Source organism: Mercenaria mercenaria, chromosome 4 (genome assembly GCF_021730395.1).
Source record: "Mercenaria mercenaria strain notata chromosome 4, MADL_Memer_1, whole genome shotgun sequence".
Lineage (NCBI taxonomy): Eukaryota > Metazoa > Mollusca > Bivalvia > Venerida > Veneridae > Mercenaria > Mercenaria mercenaria.
The window spans coordinates 2216831-2231473 of record NC_069364.1 but is presented as its reverse complement, the minus strand read 5'-3'; the positions used below and the strand labels follow the sequence as shown (position 1 = coordinate 2231473).

Genomic DNA, 14643 nt, shown 5'->3' with positions numbered 1-14643 from the left:
ATGGATGCTATTTGTTGTACCATGGGGTCGAAGAAAAACCTGTGTAACAACGCTATATCATTGTATATTGTTTATATAATATGTATACCATTCTTGGTTACTTCCTTCCTGTGGGACCAAACACAGAAAAGTGATATTTCAACGGAAACGCATAACATGTATGAAAACTATGAAAACATAACTTATGATGTTGTAACGACTAAATCTAACGAACTTATAGAACTACAATCAGGGAAGCTACCAGAGTGGCAAAATAGAAGTCGCTTGAACTTTTCAGAGATGTCGGACTCGAAATTCACGCCATTCCGCCAGGTCATGACGCAGCTGGAATATGAAATTTTGATGGGTTTATTGAGAAAATTAAAGCAACTCTGTGATGAAAATGGTTTAACATATATGTTATGTGGCGGATCAGTGCTTGGAACCTACCGACACGCCGGCTTTGTCCCCTGGGATGATGACGTCGATGTTTGGTTGGACTTGAGGCAGATGGAAAAGGCAAGAACTATTCTAAACAACACTGCTGGCATAATGTTGCACCAGTCGGCGTACACGAAAAATTTATGGAAAATGTCAAACGGGTCGAAGAAACTAAATAAAACACGGGAAAACCAAGATCCAAGATTTCCTTACATAGATGTATATTTTTTTACTGGCAATGCAACACATATATATGATTCGGAAGACAGTCTAAAAGAAAAAACTACTCTTTTAATTGATGATGTTTTCCCAGTAAGAAAAGTATTATACGAGGACGAAGAGTTTTGTGTACCTAACAAAATGTTGAAAATGATAGAAAGGATGTACGGCAGGTCTGATATATGTACCTCACAGGATTTTACACATTTATTTTATATAGAAATTAAAAATGTAGTATCCGTCCCATGTGAACATCTATATTATTATTACCCGTTTGTCACAAGATCTTACTACAACAGTACGCTAATAGAAACATTGGGTTTCTTAAATAAAACAATTAGGAAAACGATTTCAAATGTTATAACTGAAAATGAGCAAACAAACAAATCTATGTTACCATATAGAAGCTTAGATACATGACCATATAATATGCGAATATAAAATAAAATAACAATTTGGTGTAACACGACGTGAAATAGAACTTTAATTGGTAATACCGCTTAGTACGGCACGATATAAAGTCGGTGTTCTCGACTGAGAAAACATATCTTTACAGCCAAACATAAAGGTAGAAGCAACGCTTTTGAAGACTAAAAGAAATTGATAAAAATACTGGCATAGATGAAAAAACGTATTAATAACATATAAGTATCTCGAAATCAAGAACTCAGACACATTAGATGTTTTCAAAAAGAAGTTGAAAACTCATTATTTTGGAAATTACTTTGCACTCGTTTAGAGACTGTGACTATGATTTTTAAGATATTATGGTAACATGAACTGGATGATTTTTATTGTGTAAAGTCATTCGAATATGAACAATTTTATCACAAAACAAATATACAGTTGTTTGTAATAACTTATGGACATGTCACAATAACTCACTTCTACTTACTTACTTACTAACAAAACAGCTGTCTTACAGTATCTTAATATTCTAATATTTTATTAATCTTCATTGATGCCTGATCTTTTGTTTAATACTTACTAATAATTGACAGTGATATTTATGCTCATTTATTTCATACATCTTTAAAATGTCTTAACTTTTAGACGTATTTTTTTATGTGTTTGTAAAACGCCACTGAACATGTTTTACGTAAAAATAGGCGTATCAAATGAAACAGTTTCAGTTTTTTCAGTTTTATAAGTTGTTTGATATGATGTGACATTGTGCCCGTCTGAGAGAAACGTATTTAAATGCAATACTGAACAGTTGATGTATAGCATTAACATTTTAATCTGCATTTTTGAACAGATACATTTAATATGCAATTCTAAACATTTACATTTTAATCTCAATTCTAAACATTTACATTTTAATCTGCAATGCTATACAGTTACGTTTAATTCTGCAATGTTGAACAGTGACATTAATTTTAATATAAAAGAAACAAAAGTTACATATTTTCAATGTCGAACAGTAACATTTGAACCTGCAATTGAACGGTAACATTTCAATCTACAACAGTAACATTGCAATCTACAACATTGCAATCTACAACAGTATAAATAACGCACCGAAAAGTAATAAAACTTTTTTCGGGCCTCAGTGCAAGAAAGCGAGAACGCTTTATCACAAGGCACGTAGTAAATACAATAGAAATAAGAATGACTACTACAAATCAGAACTGGCCCGTGCCAGCAAACATTATAAACAGACGATGAACACATATATACATATACATAAAACAAATAATGAACGGAAAATACGTGATATGCACTCTAAACGTCCTAAAGACTTTTGGAAATTAATAAATAGTTTTAATAAAACTGAACAAAACAAAATGCCGACGACAAGCGATCTTTTCGAACATTTTAAGAATGTGAATTCAAATGTGCATTCTACGGAAAGTGACATTGAAAGCCTAGCATATGACTCTACTGATTCTGAAATTCTAAATTCCCCAATTACCTCCCAAGAAATTAATAAAATGATTTCAAAGTGCGATAATTGTAAAGCTGCATCACCGTTCGATAACATCTGTAATGAATATATAAAAAGTACTAAGTACTTAATGTTACCTGTTTATACGTCCTTTTTTAACGCTATTTTTGATTCAGGCAATCTGCCTGAAACTTGGCTGATTGGTACAATAAAGCCAATATTTAAAAAGAAGGGTTCTCCCCTTGATCCTTCTAACTATAGACCGATAACAATCTTAAGTTGTCTGGGAAAACTTCTTACGGCTATTTTAAATGAGCGGGTTAATATTTTTCTTAAGCGCAATAATATATTAAATGAAAATCAGGCCGGGTTCCGGTCTAGTTATTCTACATGCGACCACATTTTTACGTTAAAATATCTTATTGACAAATTGAGACAACAAAAGAAAAAACTTTATTGCTCTTATGTAGATTTTTCTTTAGCCTTCGACCAAGTTTGGCGGGCTGGTCTGTGGAGCAAATTATTGAAAAACGGTATAAGTGGGAAATTGTTTACGGTTATCAAAAATATGTACGCAGATATAAAGTCGTGCGTTTCTGCAAATGGTAAAATGTCCCCATTTTTCAAAAGTAATTGTGGGGTTCGTCAAGGGGAAAATCTTTCCCCCATACTTTTTTCAATCTATTTAAATGATTTAGAGTCTTATTTGGAAGAAAGAAACCCTGGTATGGAATTACATCAACCGCATATTGACCCAGATATCTACTTGAAAATTTTTGTCCTTCTTTATGCAGATGATACAGTGATTGTTAGTGATAATCCGGTCTCTTTTCAAAATATGTTAGATGATTTTTATAATTATTGTAGTATATGGAAACTTCAGATTAACATGAGCAAAACAAAAGTTATTGTTTTTGGTTCAAATCGTCCTCAAATTTTTTCTTTCACTCTAAATGGTGAACCAATAGAAACAGTGAACGAATATAAGTATTTAGGTATATTATTTTCATCTTCCGGCAGTTTTCTTAAAGCTAAAAAACAATTAGCTGCACAAGCAAATAAAGCCATGCATATTCTGTATAAAAGGATTTATAATTTAGACCTTCCTATAGATATTCAACTGAAACTTTTCGATCAAACAGTTCAACCAATTTTGACTTACAACTGTGAATCGTGGGGCTTTGATAATAATGATATAATAGAGAAAGTACATACTGATTTCTTACGAAAAATAACCAAATCAAAGAAAAGTACGCCTATTTATATGCTGTATGGGGAATTAGGTCGCTACCCATTAGATATTGTAATCAAAGTTAGAATTGTTAGATATTGGGCCAAAGTATTAAGTAGCAGCAGTTCAAAATTGAATAGAATCTGCTATGAAAATATGCTTAATTCAACCTCAAGTAATAAATGGCTAGATTGTGTCAAGAATATTCTAGATTCTACAGGAAACACTTTTATTTGGATTAATCAAAGTTTACTAGATTTACGTAATTTACATACTACAATTAAAAGAATACTATTAGACCAGTTTTTCCAAGATTGGAATAATAAGATAAGTATCTCGTCGAAGGGCAAAAACTACAGACTTTACAAAATAAATGCAAATTTTGAAAAATATCTGACTAAACTCCCGGAAAGCTTAAGAATTTCATTGTTTCATTTTAGGACGGGAAACCATAGGTTACCTGTCGAAGTAGGGAGGTGGACCCAGTCATTTGTTCCTCTTGAGAACAGAAAATGCAGGTTGTGCCCCCTTAACGACATAGGCGACGAGTACCACTATATGCTAGTCTGCCCCTTTTTCTCCCAATTCAGGAAGGTTTATATACCAAGACGTTTTTATTCAAGGCCAAATATACTATTATTTAAAGAACTGTTAAACGCGGACTCGATTAAAATCCTAAAACATATTGCTAAGTTTGTTAAAATCATACTTAACCACTTCAGACGAAACTAATAATATGTCGTTAACATATATAAAAGATATATAGAATATAGATTGTATTTACTTGATCTTTTTCTGTCATGTTGTTCCTTAGTATATGAGCCTGACAGTAATAAACGTAAATGTTGTTGTTGTTGTTGTTGTTGTAGTAACATTGCAATCTACAACAGTAACATTTCAATCTACAACAGTAACATTGCAATCTGCAACAGTAACATTGCAATCTACAACAGTAACATTGCAATCTGCAATATTCAACAGTTACGTTTTACTCTGCAATATTGAAAGTAACATAATTTTGTGCTGTATTAACAATACCATTTTAATCTGCAAATGCAATACTGATTAGCAAAATTTTAATCTACAGATGAAAGCATCATACTAACATTTTAATATGCAAATGTAGTACTGAACATTAGTATTTTATATACAGTATGGAATAGTGACAGTTTAATCAGTAACATTTCAATTTGCAATGCTGAACAGTAACATTAGTAACATTTTTACACGCAGACGTCTAAGTCTGAGATCTTAATCCAATGTCTTAGGTCAATATTGCTTTTCGGCAGGGCATCAAAAGTACATATTGACCGAAATTTAGGTCTACATTAGTAGTATCATGTATTCACGAGGAACTGTTGGGATTTTCTTACGTGTAAATTTTCTTTGGTTTCTTCTATTTCTTGGTCAGACACAAACTTTACTATTGGTCAAATCTTTATGACTTTTCGAATCATTTTTGGTTTTTGTAGACCTGTACGTGAAATGTTCTTTACAAACCAAAACAGTGTATTATAATGTTTTGTTTTGTTTCACCAACTGATATATTTAGTATATCAATGTTAAGAATATTTAGTTTGGATGTTACACACGGAGTGTTATATTCTTAATGTTTAAAACAGTTTCATTTATAGTTCACCAGTAGGTGTATATTCAATTTCAGTTTTTCTACTGTAGGACTAAGCACCAGGTGTTAATGATTTTAGATACATCTATGTCACAATCTCTTGTATATGGTGGATAAAACCTGCTGTATAAATGTACGAAATATATATTGTATGTGTTGATGTACACGATTAATGTACAAGTGCTTTGTTATATTTTGTTAAAACGTGGCGGTAGTTTCATTTGTAACAACGAAAGTAACAATAATACATAACATATATGCCCCAATTATAGCTTATCATAAGTAATTGATACCTTTTCAGTCTAAAGTAACCACTGAAGGTGTCATCTGCTTTCAACAGGTATCGACTGCAGACAACCGGTAATTAGCGTTACTCCAAGCGTTATTAAGTTAATGACAGACGGGGAAAAGCATTACGTCTTGACCTTTGATTGATTGTTCCACCGTCATCTCCCTACACAAAACAAGGACCAACAACGGATTTCATCGTATGAAGATTGACTGTTGTTCGACTGATATCTATATTTAGTTTTACCCGCAATTCATCGAACGCGTCCAAGCTTTTTCAGTTTAAAGTGCTCTTTGTAAAACATAAATACAGGAAGTCCTAAACGAGATTTGGCACAAATCTATAGTTCTTTAGTTTGCTTTGGTTGTAAACCCTAACCCTACACACAGGGTCGCTAAAAAGCTCTACAAAGCTTACGTTCATTGTTTCACAAGCGCCGCTAACTACAATTTTCCTTTACCTTTAAGTTTATCTTTACCTTAACTAGATTTCCTCAGAATATATCTTACTCGCGTTTTGTTTGTCAGACTACTTCGGTACCTTCCCTTACTCTATGGGTGTAATAATAATGTGTGTTATGTCTATCAACAGTTTATCAAGGTATTTCCTTTAAAGCCATGTCGCTTTCAGAAGGACAAGCAACATCATCACTTTCTCCTAGCAAATGTTTGGTTATCTTGGACAAGTCTTTGTTGTCACGCCCAAGTGTCTTTACCTTATCGGAGGAGCCTGCATAAGAAGATTGTTTACGTGTTAAGAGTGATAAGAGATGATTGTACTTATTAATGTAAATTTCACATAATTAGACTGGGATGTATCATGTGAAACATTACACAGGATGCATATATCTCAGTTATTAATATGTGCAACAGTGGTAAGTCACACTGAACATTTGAACTGTGCACGTAACATTATCACGGCCCCTTCAATACGGCTGCCATTACCATAAACAGCTAAAATACGTTACTAAGTTTTACTACATCTATCGTAATTCAGTTATTGATTTTAAAGTTTTAAATTCAATAGTAAATTCAATTAAAAATGTTTTGTTAAATGAGATTATCACTCAGCAATTTTTAGACACACCACATGTTTAATGTTCAAATTTTACGTTTTTTTTATCGTGTCTGATGTTGTAGGTTGCAGACTCCATGATGAGTAGTTGGGACTGACTTCGTAGGTTCTGTTGCTGCTCTGCCTTCTGCAAAGACGTTCAGCATATATGCATATACATGAAATGTTAGGATTAGTTTTTGTAAAATATCAAGAGTGCTTTTTTGTTTTACATATCGCGCATTTTTTTAAAATATCTATTTGCACTGTCGTGTAACTTTGGTGCATGATGGAGACGAAAAGTGGGCGTTGATGATTTTGCCACTGACAGTTCGAAAGCGTTGCCCTAATGTGTTCGTTTTGCTTGTTCCTTTCGTGTTTTGTGTTGTTGACTTTTTTTTTAAATAAATGTATGTTTTACTTTGTGTATATATATATATATATATATATATATATATATATATATATATATATATATATATATATATGTGTGTGTGTGTGTGTGTGTGTGTGTGTGTGTGTGTGTGTGTGTATTTTTGTAACGTTGCTTTTCCGACTGCATATTTAACCTTAGTTTTGTATATGATTCTCATTTTATAAAGTATGTGTCTGTCAGTTTTAGAGTACGCAAACATCATCCACCCCTTAATAAAAAAAATGGCAGTTATTTCTTGGCACACTGTCTCTTACTTTTATCTCATGCTAAACTTCCCTCAATTTCACTTTTTTGGATGTATATAGTTCTATTTTAATGAGCATTGTGGCATATGTATACAAATGTATGTATATAAATAGGAAGATTATTACACGTTCTTTGCAAGACAATGAAACAGTACAAGTAATAATAATAGTGTTTTCCTTGATAATGATGAGGCGGTCAGTAATATTATTACACATGTTGCACTAAATAATTATATATATATATTACATTTGTATACAAATTATATTTTGAAAGACAATATTTAATTCAGTGTCAAATAAAAACAAGTGTTTTGCGAGACAATGCGACAGTGCCAAAAATAATAACAAGTGTTTTGCAAGACAGTAATATCGTGCAAAAGTATCAAGTGTTCTGCAAGACAAAATTTACTACAACGACAAAAATAAATGTTCTGCAAGACAATATTTAACACAGTGTCAAATATATTAAGAAGTGTTTTGCAAGACAATAATGCAGTGAAAATATATATACTGTAACATTGTCATGCAAAACACTTGTTTCATTTGGCACTGTATTTTACCTTGCAAAACACTTGTTTTATTTCGCACTGCTGTATGTCTTGCAAACCCTTTGTTATTATTTGCTGGAAATATATGATTATCTTGTAAAACACTTGTCGTTATTTTTGTCACTGTACTACATCGTACTGGTTCACAAAATATTTGTTATATTTATTGTCAATGTAGAATTATTTAGTGCAATACGTGTAATAATATTACTGCCCGACGTAATACTGTCAAGGAAAACACTATTGTTATAACTTTTACTGTATTATTGTCTTGCAAAGCACGTGTAAGAATTTGCCAATTTATATACATAAACCACAATCCTCATTATAAGAATATATAACTATACCTCAAAAAAGTAAAGTTGAGGGAAGTTAAAAAATAAGATAAGTAAGAGCCAGTAAGCTATTCAATAACTGCCATTTTAAAAGACTGGCGGCTGTTTGCGTTCTTATATCACGCTAAAACTGACAGACGCATACTTTATAAAATTATGAGAATCATATACGAAAACATGGGTAAATATGCTGTCAGGAAAGGCAACGTTACAAAAACACAGCCCCTTCAACCGTTAACTTGTAACAGTGTATGCAATGATGTGTACCTGATTAATACATTTACAAAAATAAATAGACAAAACAAAACATTTTTACAACAAGAATGAGACGAACAAATACGAAGAATACAGTGGGGCACCGCTTTGGAATGATGCTGTGCAAATATGATGACAGGTGTTTCGCAAGGTGTGAAAGTTCAGTGCCAAGAATAATGACACACGTGTTTTAAAGTTAAAATACAGTGCAAAGAATAATCGCAAATATTTTGACAGACAATAATACGGAGCCAAGAATAATAAAAAGCGTTTTGCAAGGTGAAAAAATACAGTGCAAATTAAGAATAATAACAAGTGTTTTGCAAGCTGAAAATACAATGCCATGAACAATAACACATGTTTAGAAAGTTGAAATAACGTGCTATAAATAATAACAAGTATTTTGCAAGACACCACTACAGTGCCAAGAATAATACCAAGGGTTTTGCTAGGTGTTAATACAGTGCAAAGATAAATAACAAGTTGCAATGTTAAAATACAGTGCCATGAATAATACCAAATGTTTTGCAAGGTGAAAATACAGTGCCATGAATAATACCAAGTGTTTTGCAAGGTGAAAATACAGTGCAAAAAAATAATAACAAGTTTTTTGCAAGACAAAATAACAGTGCAAAAATAATAATAAGTGTTTTGCAAGAAAAGAATACATGTCAAAAATAATGACAAGTGTTTTGCAAGACTATCATACGCCAAAAATAGTAAGTGTTTTGCAAGACAATACTATAGTGCCAAGAATAATAACAAGTGTTTTGCAAGACAATAATACGCGTACAGTGCCAAAAATAATAGCAAGTGTTTTGCAAAACAATACTACAATGCCAAAACATACGTGTTTTTGAAAGATAATTATATTCAATTCAGTGTCCAAAATAATAAAAAGTGTTTTTCAAGACAGTAAAACAGTGTAAAAAGTAATATCAAGTGCTTTGCAAGACAATTTTTACTACAATGACGGCAAACATGTTCTGCATGTATGAACAAGTGTTTTGCAAGGTAAAATACAGTGCCCTGTTTTGCAAGACCATGATACAGTGCTAAGAAAAAAAGCAAGACAAGAATACATTGCCAAAAACAATTAGTGTTTTGAAAGACAATATATAATACACTGACAAAAATAATATGTTCTGCAAGACAATAAATGCAGTGCCAAAATAATATGTCTGATAATATAGGCCTATGATAGGCCTACAGCTGTTCCTTTTTAGATAAAGCGACAGATTGTCACAAAATAATAACAACCGTAGTAATTATTTTAATCAGTGTTTTGCGACACATGTGGTAATTATAATACAAATATAGTTATAACCAAATTTTACAGTGACAATAATTGTTACAAGTATTTTGCAAGACAAATACACTGACATTGCTATAATTCTATTTATAGAATCGCATAAAGACTACACAGTACGATAACTGCATTCCAATTCAAAGAAAATATATTTATTACTTTTTTCTACATATCAGAAGCACAGGTGGCAGTAACGTACCTAGGATACAGTATGGATCCATGAGCCATATGCACTTAAATTTACTACAATTATAATGTTTTCTTAGGAAAAAAATGACAAAAAGCCATTTTGAAAAAATTTTTGCTCCTGTGACAATGAGCCATGAGAAAGGTGATCAAGAACAGTTTGACATGTGCATTGCTTCCAGGTCCGTATTTTTTTTCAAAACAATATTTCCTTATCAATGGTTGGCCGCCTTTTCGGCAAAAGATTAATCTTTCAGAAAAACCTTACTTCAAAACCCAGTTCCAAACCGTTTACGCATCACGAGCGAGCAACGGCATACGAAACGATAGTGATTTCTCCACCCGAATAAATCCCACACATTTTTCGCACCGAAGTCTCCCCCGTAAAACAAATCAAGTACACCATGTCAGTTAAAAATAGCACTGCAAGCAGTCAGAATAGGCTAAATGTTAACTAACAAGACTAAAAATAAGGTTCAATTCTACTTAATTACTTACCAGTTGTTATTTATTTGAATTTAGTAAATAATCCTCGTGAGCCATCGCTGCTTGTTTATATTCGGGTACTCTTTGGATTTTATCGCTACGTTTGAAATACGTAAACTGTCTCCACCAATGAAAACGTTCTTTACAACCACCGTCTTGTCAACGGTAATCATGGCAGGCGAAGGTAATTTCCGAAAGCGAAAATGTTAAATAGCGAATTTGTAAGTAACAAAGTAGGATTGAACCTAGTTTTCGGTCTTGTTACTTTGTGTTTAGTCTGTTATGAACGGTTATTACGTTATTTTAAGCTCGCACTGTGAGCTTGATGTGTTTTAGGGGGGAGACTTCGATGTGAAAAATGTGTGGGATTTATTCGGGTGGAGAAATCACTATCGTTTCGTATGCCGTTGCTCGCTCGTGATGCGTAAACGGTTTGGAACTGGGTTTTGAAGTAAGGTTTTTCTGAAAGATTAATCTTTTGCCGAAAAGGCGACCAACCATTGATAAGGAAATATTGTTTTGGAAAAAAAATACGGACCTGGAAGCAATGCAAATGTCAAACTGTTCTTGATCACCTTTCTCATGGCTCATTGTCACAGGAGCAAAAATTTTTTCAAAATGGCTTTTTGTCATTTTTTTCCTAAGAAAACATTATAATTGTAGTAAATTTAAGGGCATATGGCTCATGGACCCATACTGTATCCTAGGTACGTTACTGCCACCTGTGATCAGAAGGATTTCAAAACATTCAACTTATGTTGCACTTATAAAATAGACTGTCCCGGTTTATAGGTTGGTCAGCGCTACGGATATGTATTGTTTTTGCTATCGAAATATTTCTATAAAATGCTTCTTCCCCTTCCATTTGGATCGGTCCATGTTTACAAACACATTTGTTTATTTTATGGACTGTACACACTAAATCAGTGCGAATGAAAACAATGGCATAAATGTTTAGTAAAAGCTGAATGGTTTGAAATCCTGATATGTAGAAAAAAAGTAATAAATTGATTTTCTTTGAATTGGAATGCATTTATCTTTGATACTACAGCACTGTACCAGTGTATAGACTTTATGCTTCATTTATTCTATAAATAGAATGTGGATTTATACTATAAATAGAATATGTCCTGCATGTATACATAACGATCGTGTAGAAAAAGCATGCATGTTTGTTTGGATGTGGATTAAAACCAGTGTGATAGTAATCTAGCTATCGTGTTGTAAATACCGTGTGACAGCCATGACGATATGTCTATACAATGAAACACATACATGTATTACGATATATTGTTGTGATCCTAGTCATTTACCTGTCGTTGCTCTTGTGGATGTATCATTATTTCTTTAAAACTGCATTTCGGACAGACAATAATTCGGTTGGTATGATGGAAGTATTTCAGCGCGAGTCAGGATCAAATAGTGCGGTACTTATCAAAAAGTTTGGAACACTTCCAGACTGGAATTCTAGATGTCTTCTGTCAAATGCAACAGACATATCTTTGCTTGCTTTTCGACAGACCATCACACAGAAAGAATTCTTAATTCTTAGAGACATTTTAGTTACGTTTAAACACGCGTGCGAAACAAACAATTTGACATACCTGTTATATGGCGGCTCATTGTTAGGCGCTTACCGGCATGCCGGTCTAATTCCATGGGATGATGATGTAGATATATGGATGGATTTTCAGCAAGCACCGATGGCAGAAAGAGTTCTTCGCAATATACTAGGATACAGTTTACAAAAAGAAAAGGGTGACACAAACTTGTGGAAATTGTCTAGTGATTCTAGTAAACCGAATAAAACAAAAACAGGTAGAAGAGAAGTATTTCCATACATTCACATACTATTCTTCGTCGGCAATTCCACACATGTCAGACATTTGGAGGGTGCTGTTAATAACAGAACTGTTTTCCCAAGAAATGATATATTTCCGCCCAAGAAAATGCTGTTCGAAGATGAAGAATATTTTATACCAAACAATGCGCATGCTGTGATCAAAAGGAAGTATGGACAGACTAACGTCTGCACGGCACGTGACCTGGAAACCTTACAATATGTTAAAGCTGTCTCATGTGATGAATTGTACCCATACTACCCTTTCATCACAAGAACGCACGTACATAATATTCAAAGGGAGACATTAACTTTTGGCGGGAAAATTATTTGGCAACAAGTTTCTAAACGTTTCGGTAATAGGAAGAAAATCACATAACACGAAACAAAGATGGTAGCAGATACATTTGTATTGTCTATTCTTTTAAACTGAATTATTCAACACGAAAAAATACTTTACAGTGTGTTGAAGCACAAATTAAGTTATACCTAACAAAGACGATTAAATCGTTTGAACCTCTGCTGTTACAAAGCAGCCAACCTCTTTGATACTGAATAACAAAATCCTAAGAAATATAATATATTTAAAAAAGACATTGTCTTGTGTTTGTTTTATTTTTTTTATCTTTAGAAGAAAAAACACGTTAAATTGTAGTATTATTTTTACTGATATCATCTGTGTCTTTTTATAAATGCCCTCGGCACAGGAAATGAAAGTGCTCAGCTACAGTTTGACGTTCATCTATTACTTAATAATTAAGTTAATATGTTTCTCGAGTTTATTTATGTTTTACGGCAGGTTGGCAGACGCCTTTGCAAAAAAAAAGCCCTGTAGATATTTGTTTGATATTTGTGTCGATTCACCGTAAAATCCAATTCACTCACTTTATGTAACACGACATGACGTGTAGTGATAACCACAATCATTTTACATGTAGAAATTAGATAAAGTGAGTAATGTTTATTTTAGGTTTGGTTTGCTAATCTTGATACATATCATTAATGTTCTGGGTTAAACGCCGTTTTATTTCAGTTATGTTACGGCGGGCAGTTAACCTAACCAGTGTTCTTGGATTCTGTACAAGAACAAACCTGATCTCCGCAAGTAAATGCCAACTTCCCCACATGATTTGTTTTGTTTGTTTTGGGTTTAACGCTGTTTTTCAACAGTATGTCCCGCCCGCTTAGCTCAGTAGGTAAGAGCGTTGGTCTACGGTCGCAGGGTCGTGAGTTCGATCCTCGCGTGGGGTGTATGTTTTCCGTGACTATTTGATAAACGACATTGTGTCTGAAATCATTAGTCCTCCACCTCTGATTCATGTGGGGCAGTTGGCAGTTACTTGCGGAGAACAGGTTTGTACTGGTACAGAATCCAGGAAAGCTGGTTAGGTTAACTGCCCGCCGTTACATGACAGAAATACTGTTGAAAAATGGCGTTAAACCAAAAACAAAAACAAACAAATCAACAGTATGTCACTTATGTAACGGCGGGCAGTTAACCTAACCAGTGTTCCTGGATTCTGTACCAGTACAAACCTGTTCTCCGCAAGTAACTGCCAACTTCCCCACATGAATCAGAGGTAGAGGACGAATGATTTCAGACTCATTGTCTTTTATCAAATCGTCAGAACATACTCCTCGCCCGGGGTTCGACCTCGCGACCCCACGATCCGCTAATCTACGCTCTCCCTATTCAGCTAAGCTGGTGGACTCCCCACATGAATCAGAGGCGGTGGACGAATGATTTAAAACACAAAGCTTTTATCAAATCGTCATGGAGAACATGCGGTCCGCCCGAGGACACGGTGATCCCAAAGGCACTACGAGTCCAAGTATACGGAGACTTTGTAAGGTCAAAAACGGCACGTAAAGACTGCTGTTGTAATAGAAGATCCTTTAGAAGCATAGAAAACAGCCAAGCAAAAAGGGACCATAACTTCGCCTAAAATTAGTGGATTGTTACCAAAATCGTTCTTAGTAAGCATTTAAACTCGTGTACCGATCTACCAAAAATGAATTCTTTCCATTCATTTTTTAAGAGTTATAAAACATTTCAAGTTGAAAGATGCCATAACATTTAGCTAAGCCTGCATTTCATTATTATGTACCTGTCTACCAAAGATGAATTCAATTCATTCATCCCTCCAAGAGTTATCGAACGGACATTGACATTCTGCTGAGTTTGAAGTAAAAAAGGCCCTCTCATAATACTAGTGGATTATCACGAAAATCAACATTGACCTGGATTGCATCTAATGATCTTATACCTGTGTACC

At 33.8% G+C, this 14643-nt stretch overlaps 2 protein-coding genes across 2 annotated transcripts; both read left to right on the top strand.

Annotated features, from left to right (window-relative positions):
- On the top strand, nucleotides 1-1059 carry LOC128556105 (uncharacterized). Its single transcript, XM_053540010.1, has one exon. It carries the CDS (start codon nucleotides 1-3, stop codon nucleotides 1057-1059), a length of 1059 nt encoding a protein of 352 aa, XP_053395985.1.
- A 10338-nt stretch (nucleotides 1060-11397) lies between these two features.
- LOC123553134 (uncharacterized) lies at nucleotides 11398-12961 on the top strand. The gene has a single exon (XM_045342882.2). It carries the CDS (start codon nucleotides 11790-11792, stop codon nucleotides 12744-12746), a length of 957 nt encoding a protein of 318 aa, XP_045198817.1. The 5' UTR covers nucleotides 11398-11789; the 3' UTR covers nucleotides 12747-12961.
- The last annotated feature ends 1682 nt before the right edge of the window (nucleotides 12962-14643 follow it).

Bases quoted from the DNA above. Each gene is read 5' to 3' on its own strand.
- LOC128556105 (XM_053540010.1), top strand. From the start codon at position 1: ATGGATGCTATTTGTTGTACCATGGGGTCGAAGAAAAACCTGTGTAAC.
- LOC123553134 (XM_045342882.2), top strand. From the start codon at position 11,790: ATGAAACACATACATGTATTACGATATATTGTTGTGATCCTAGTCATT.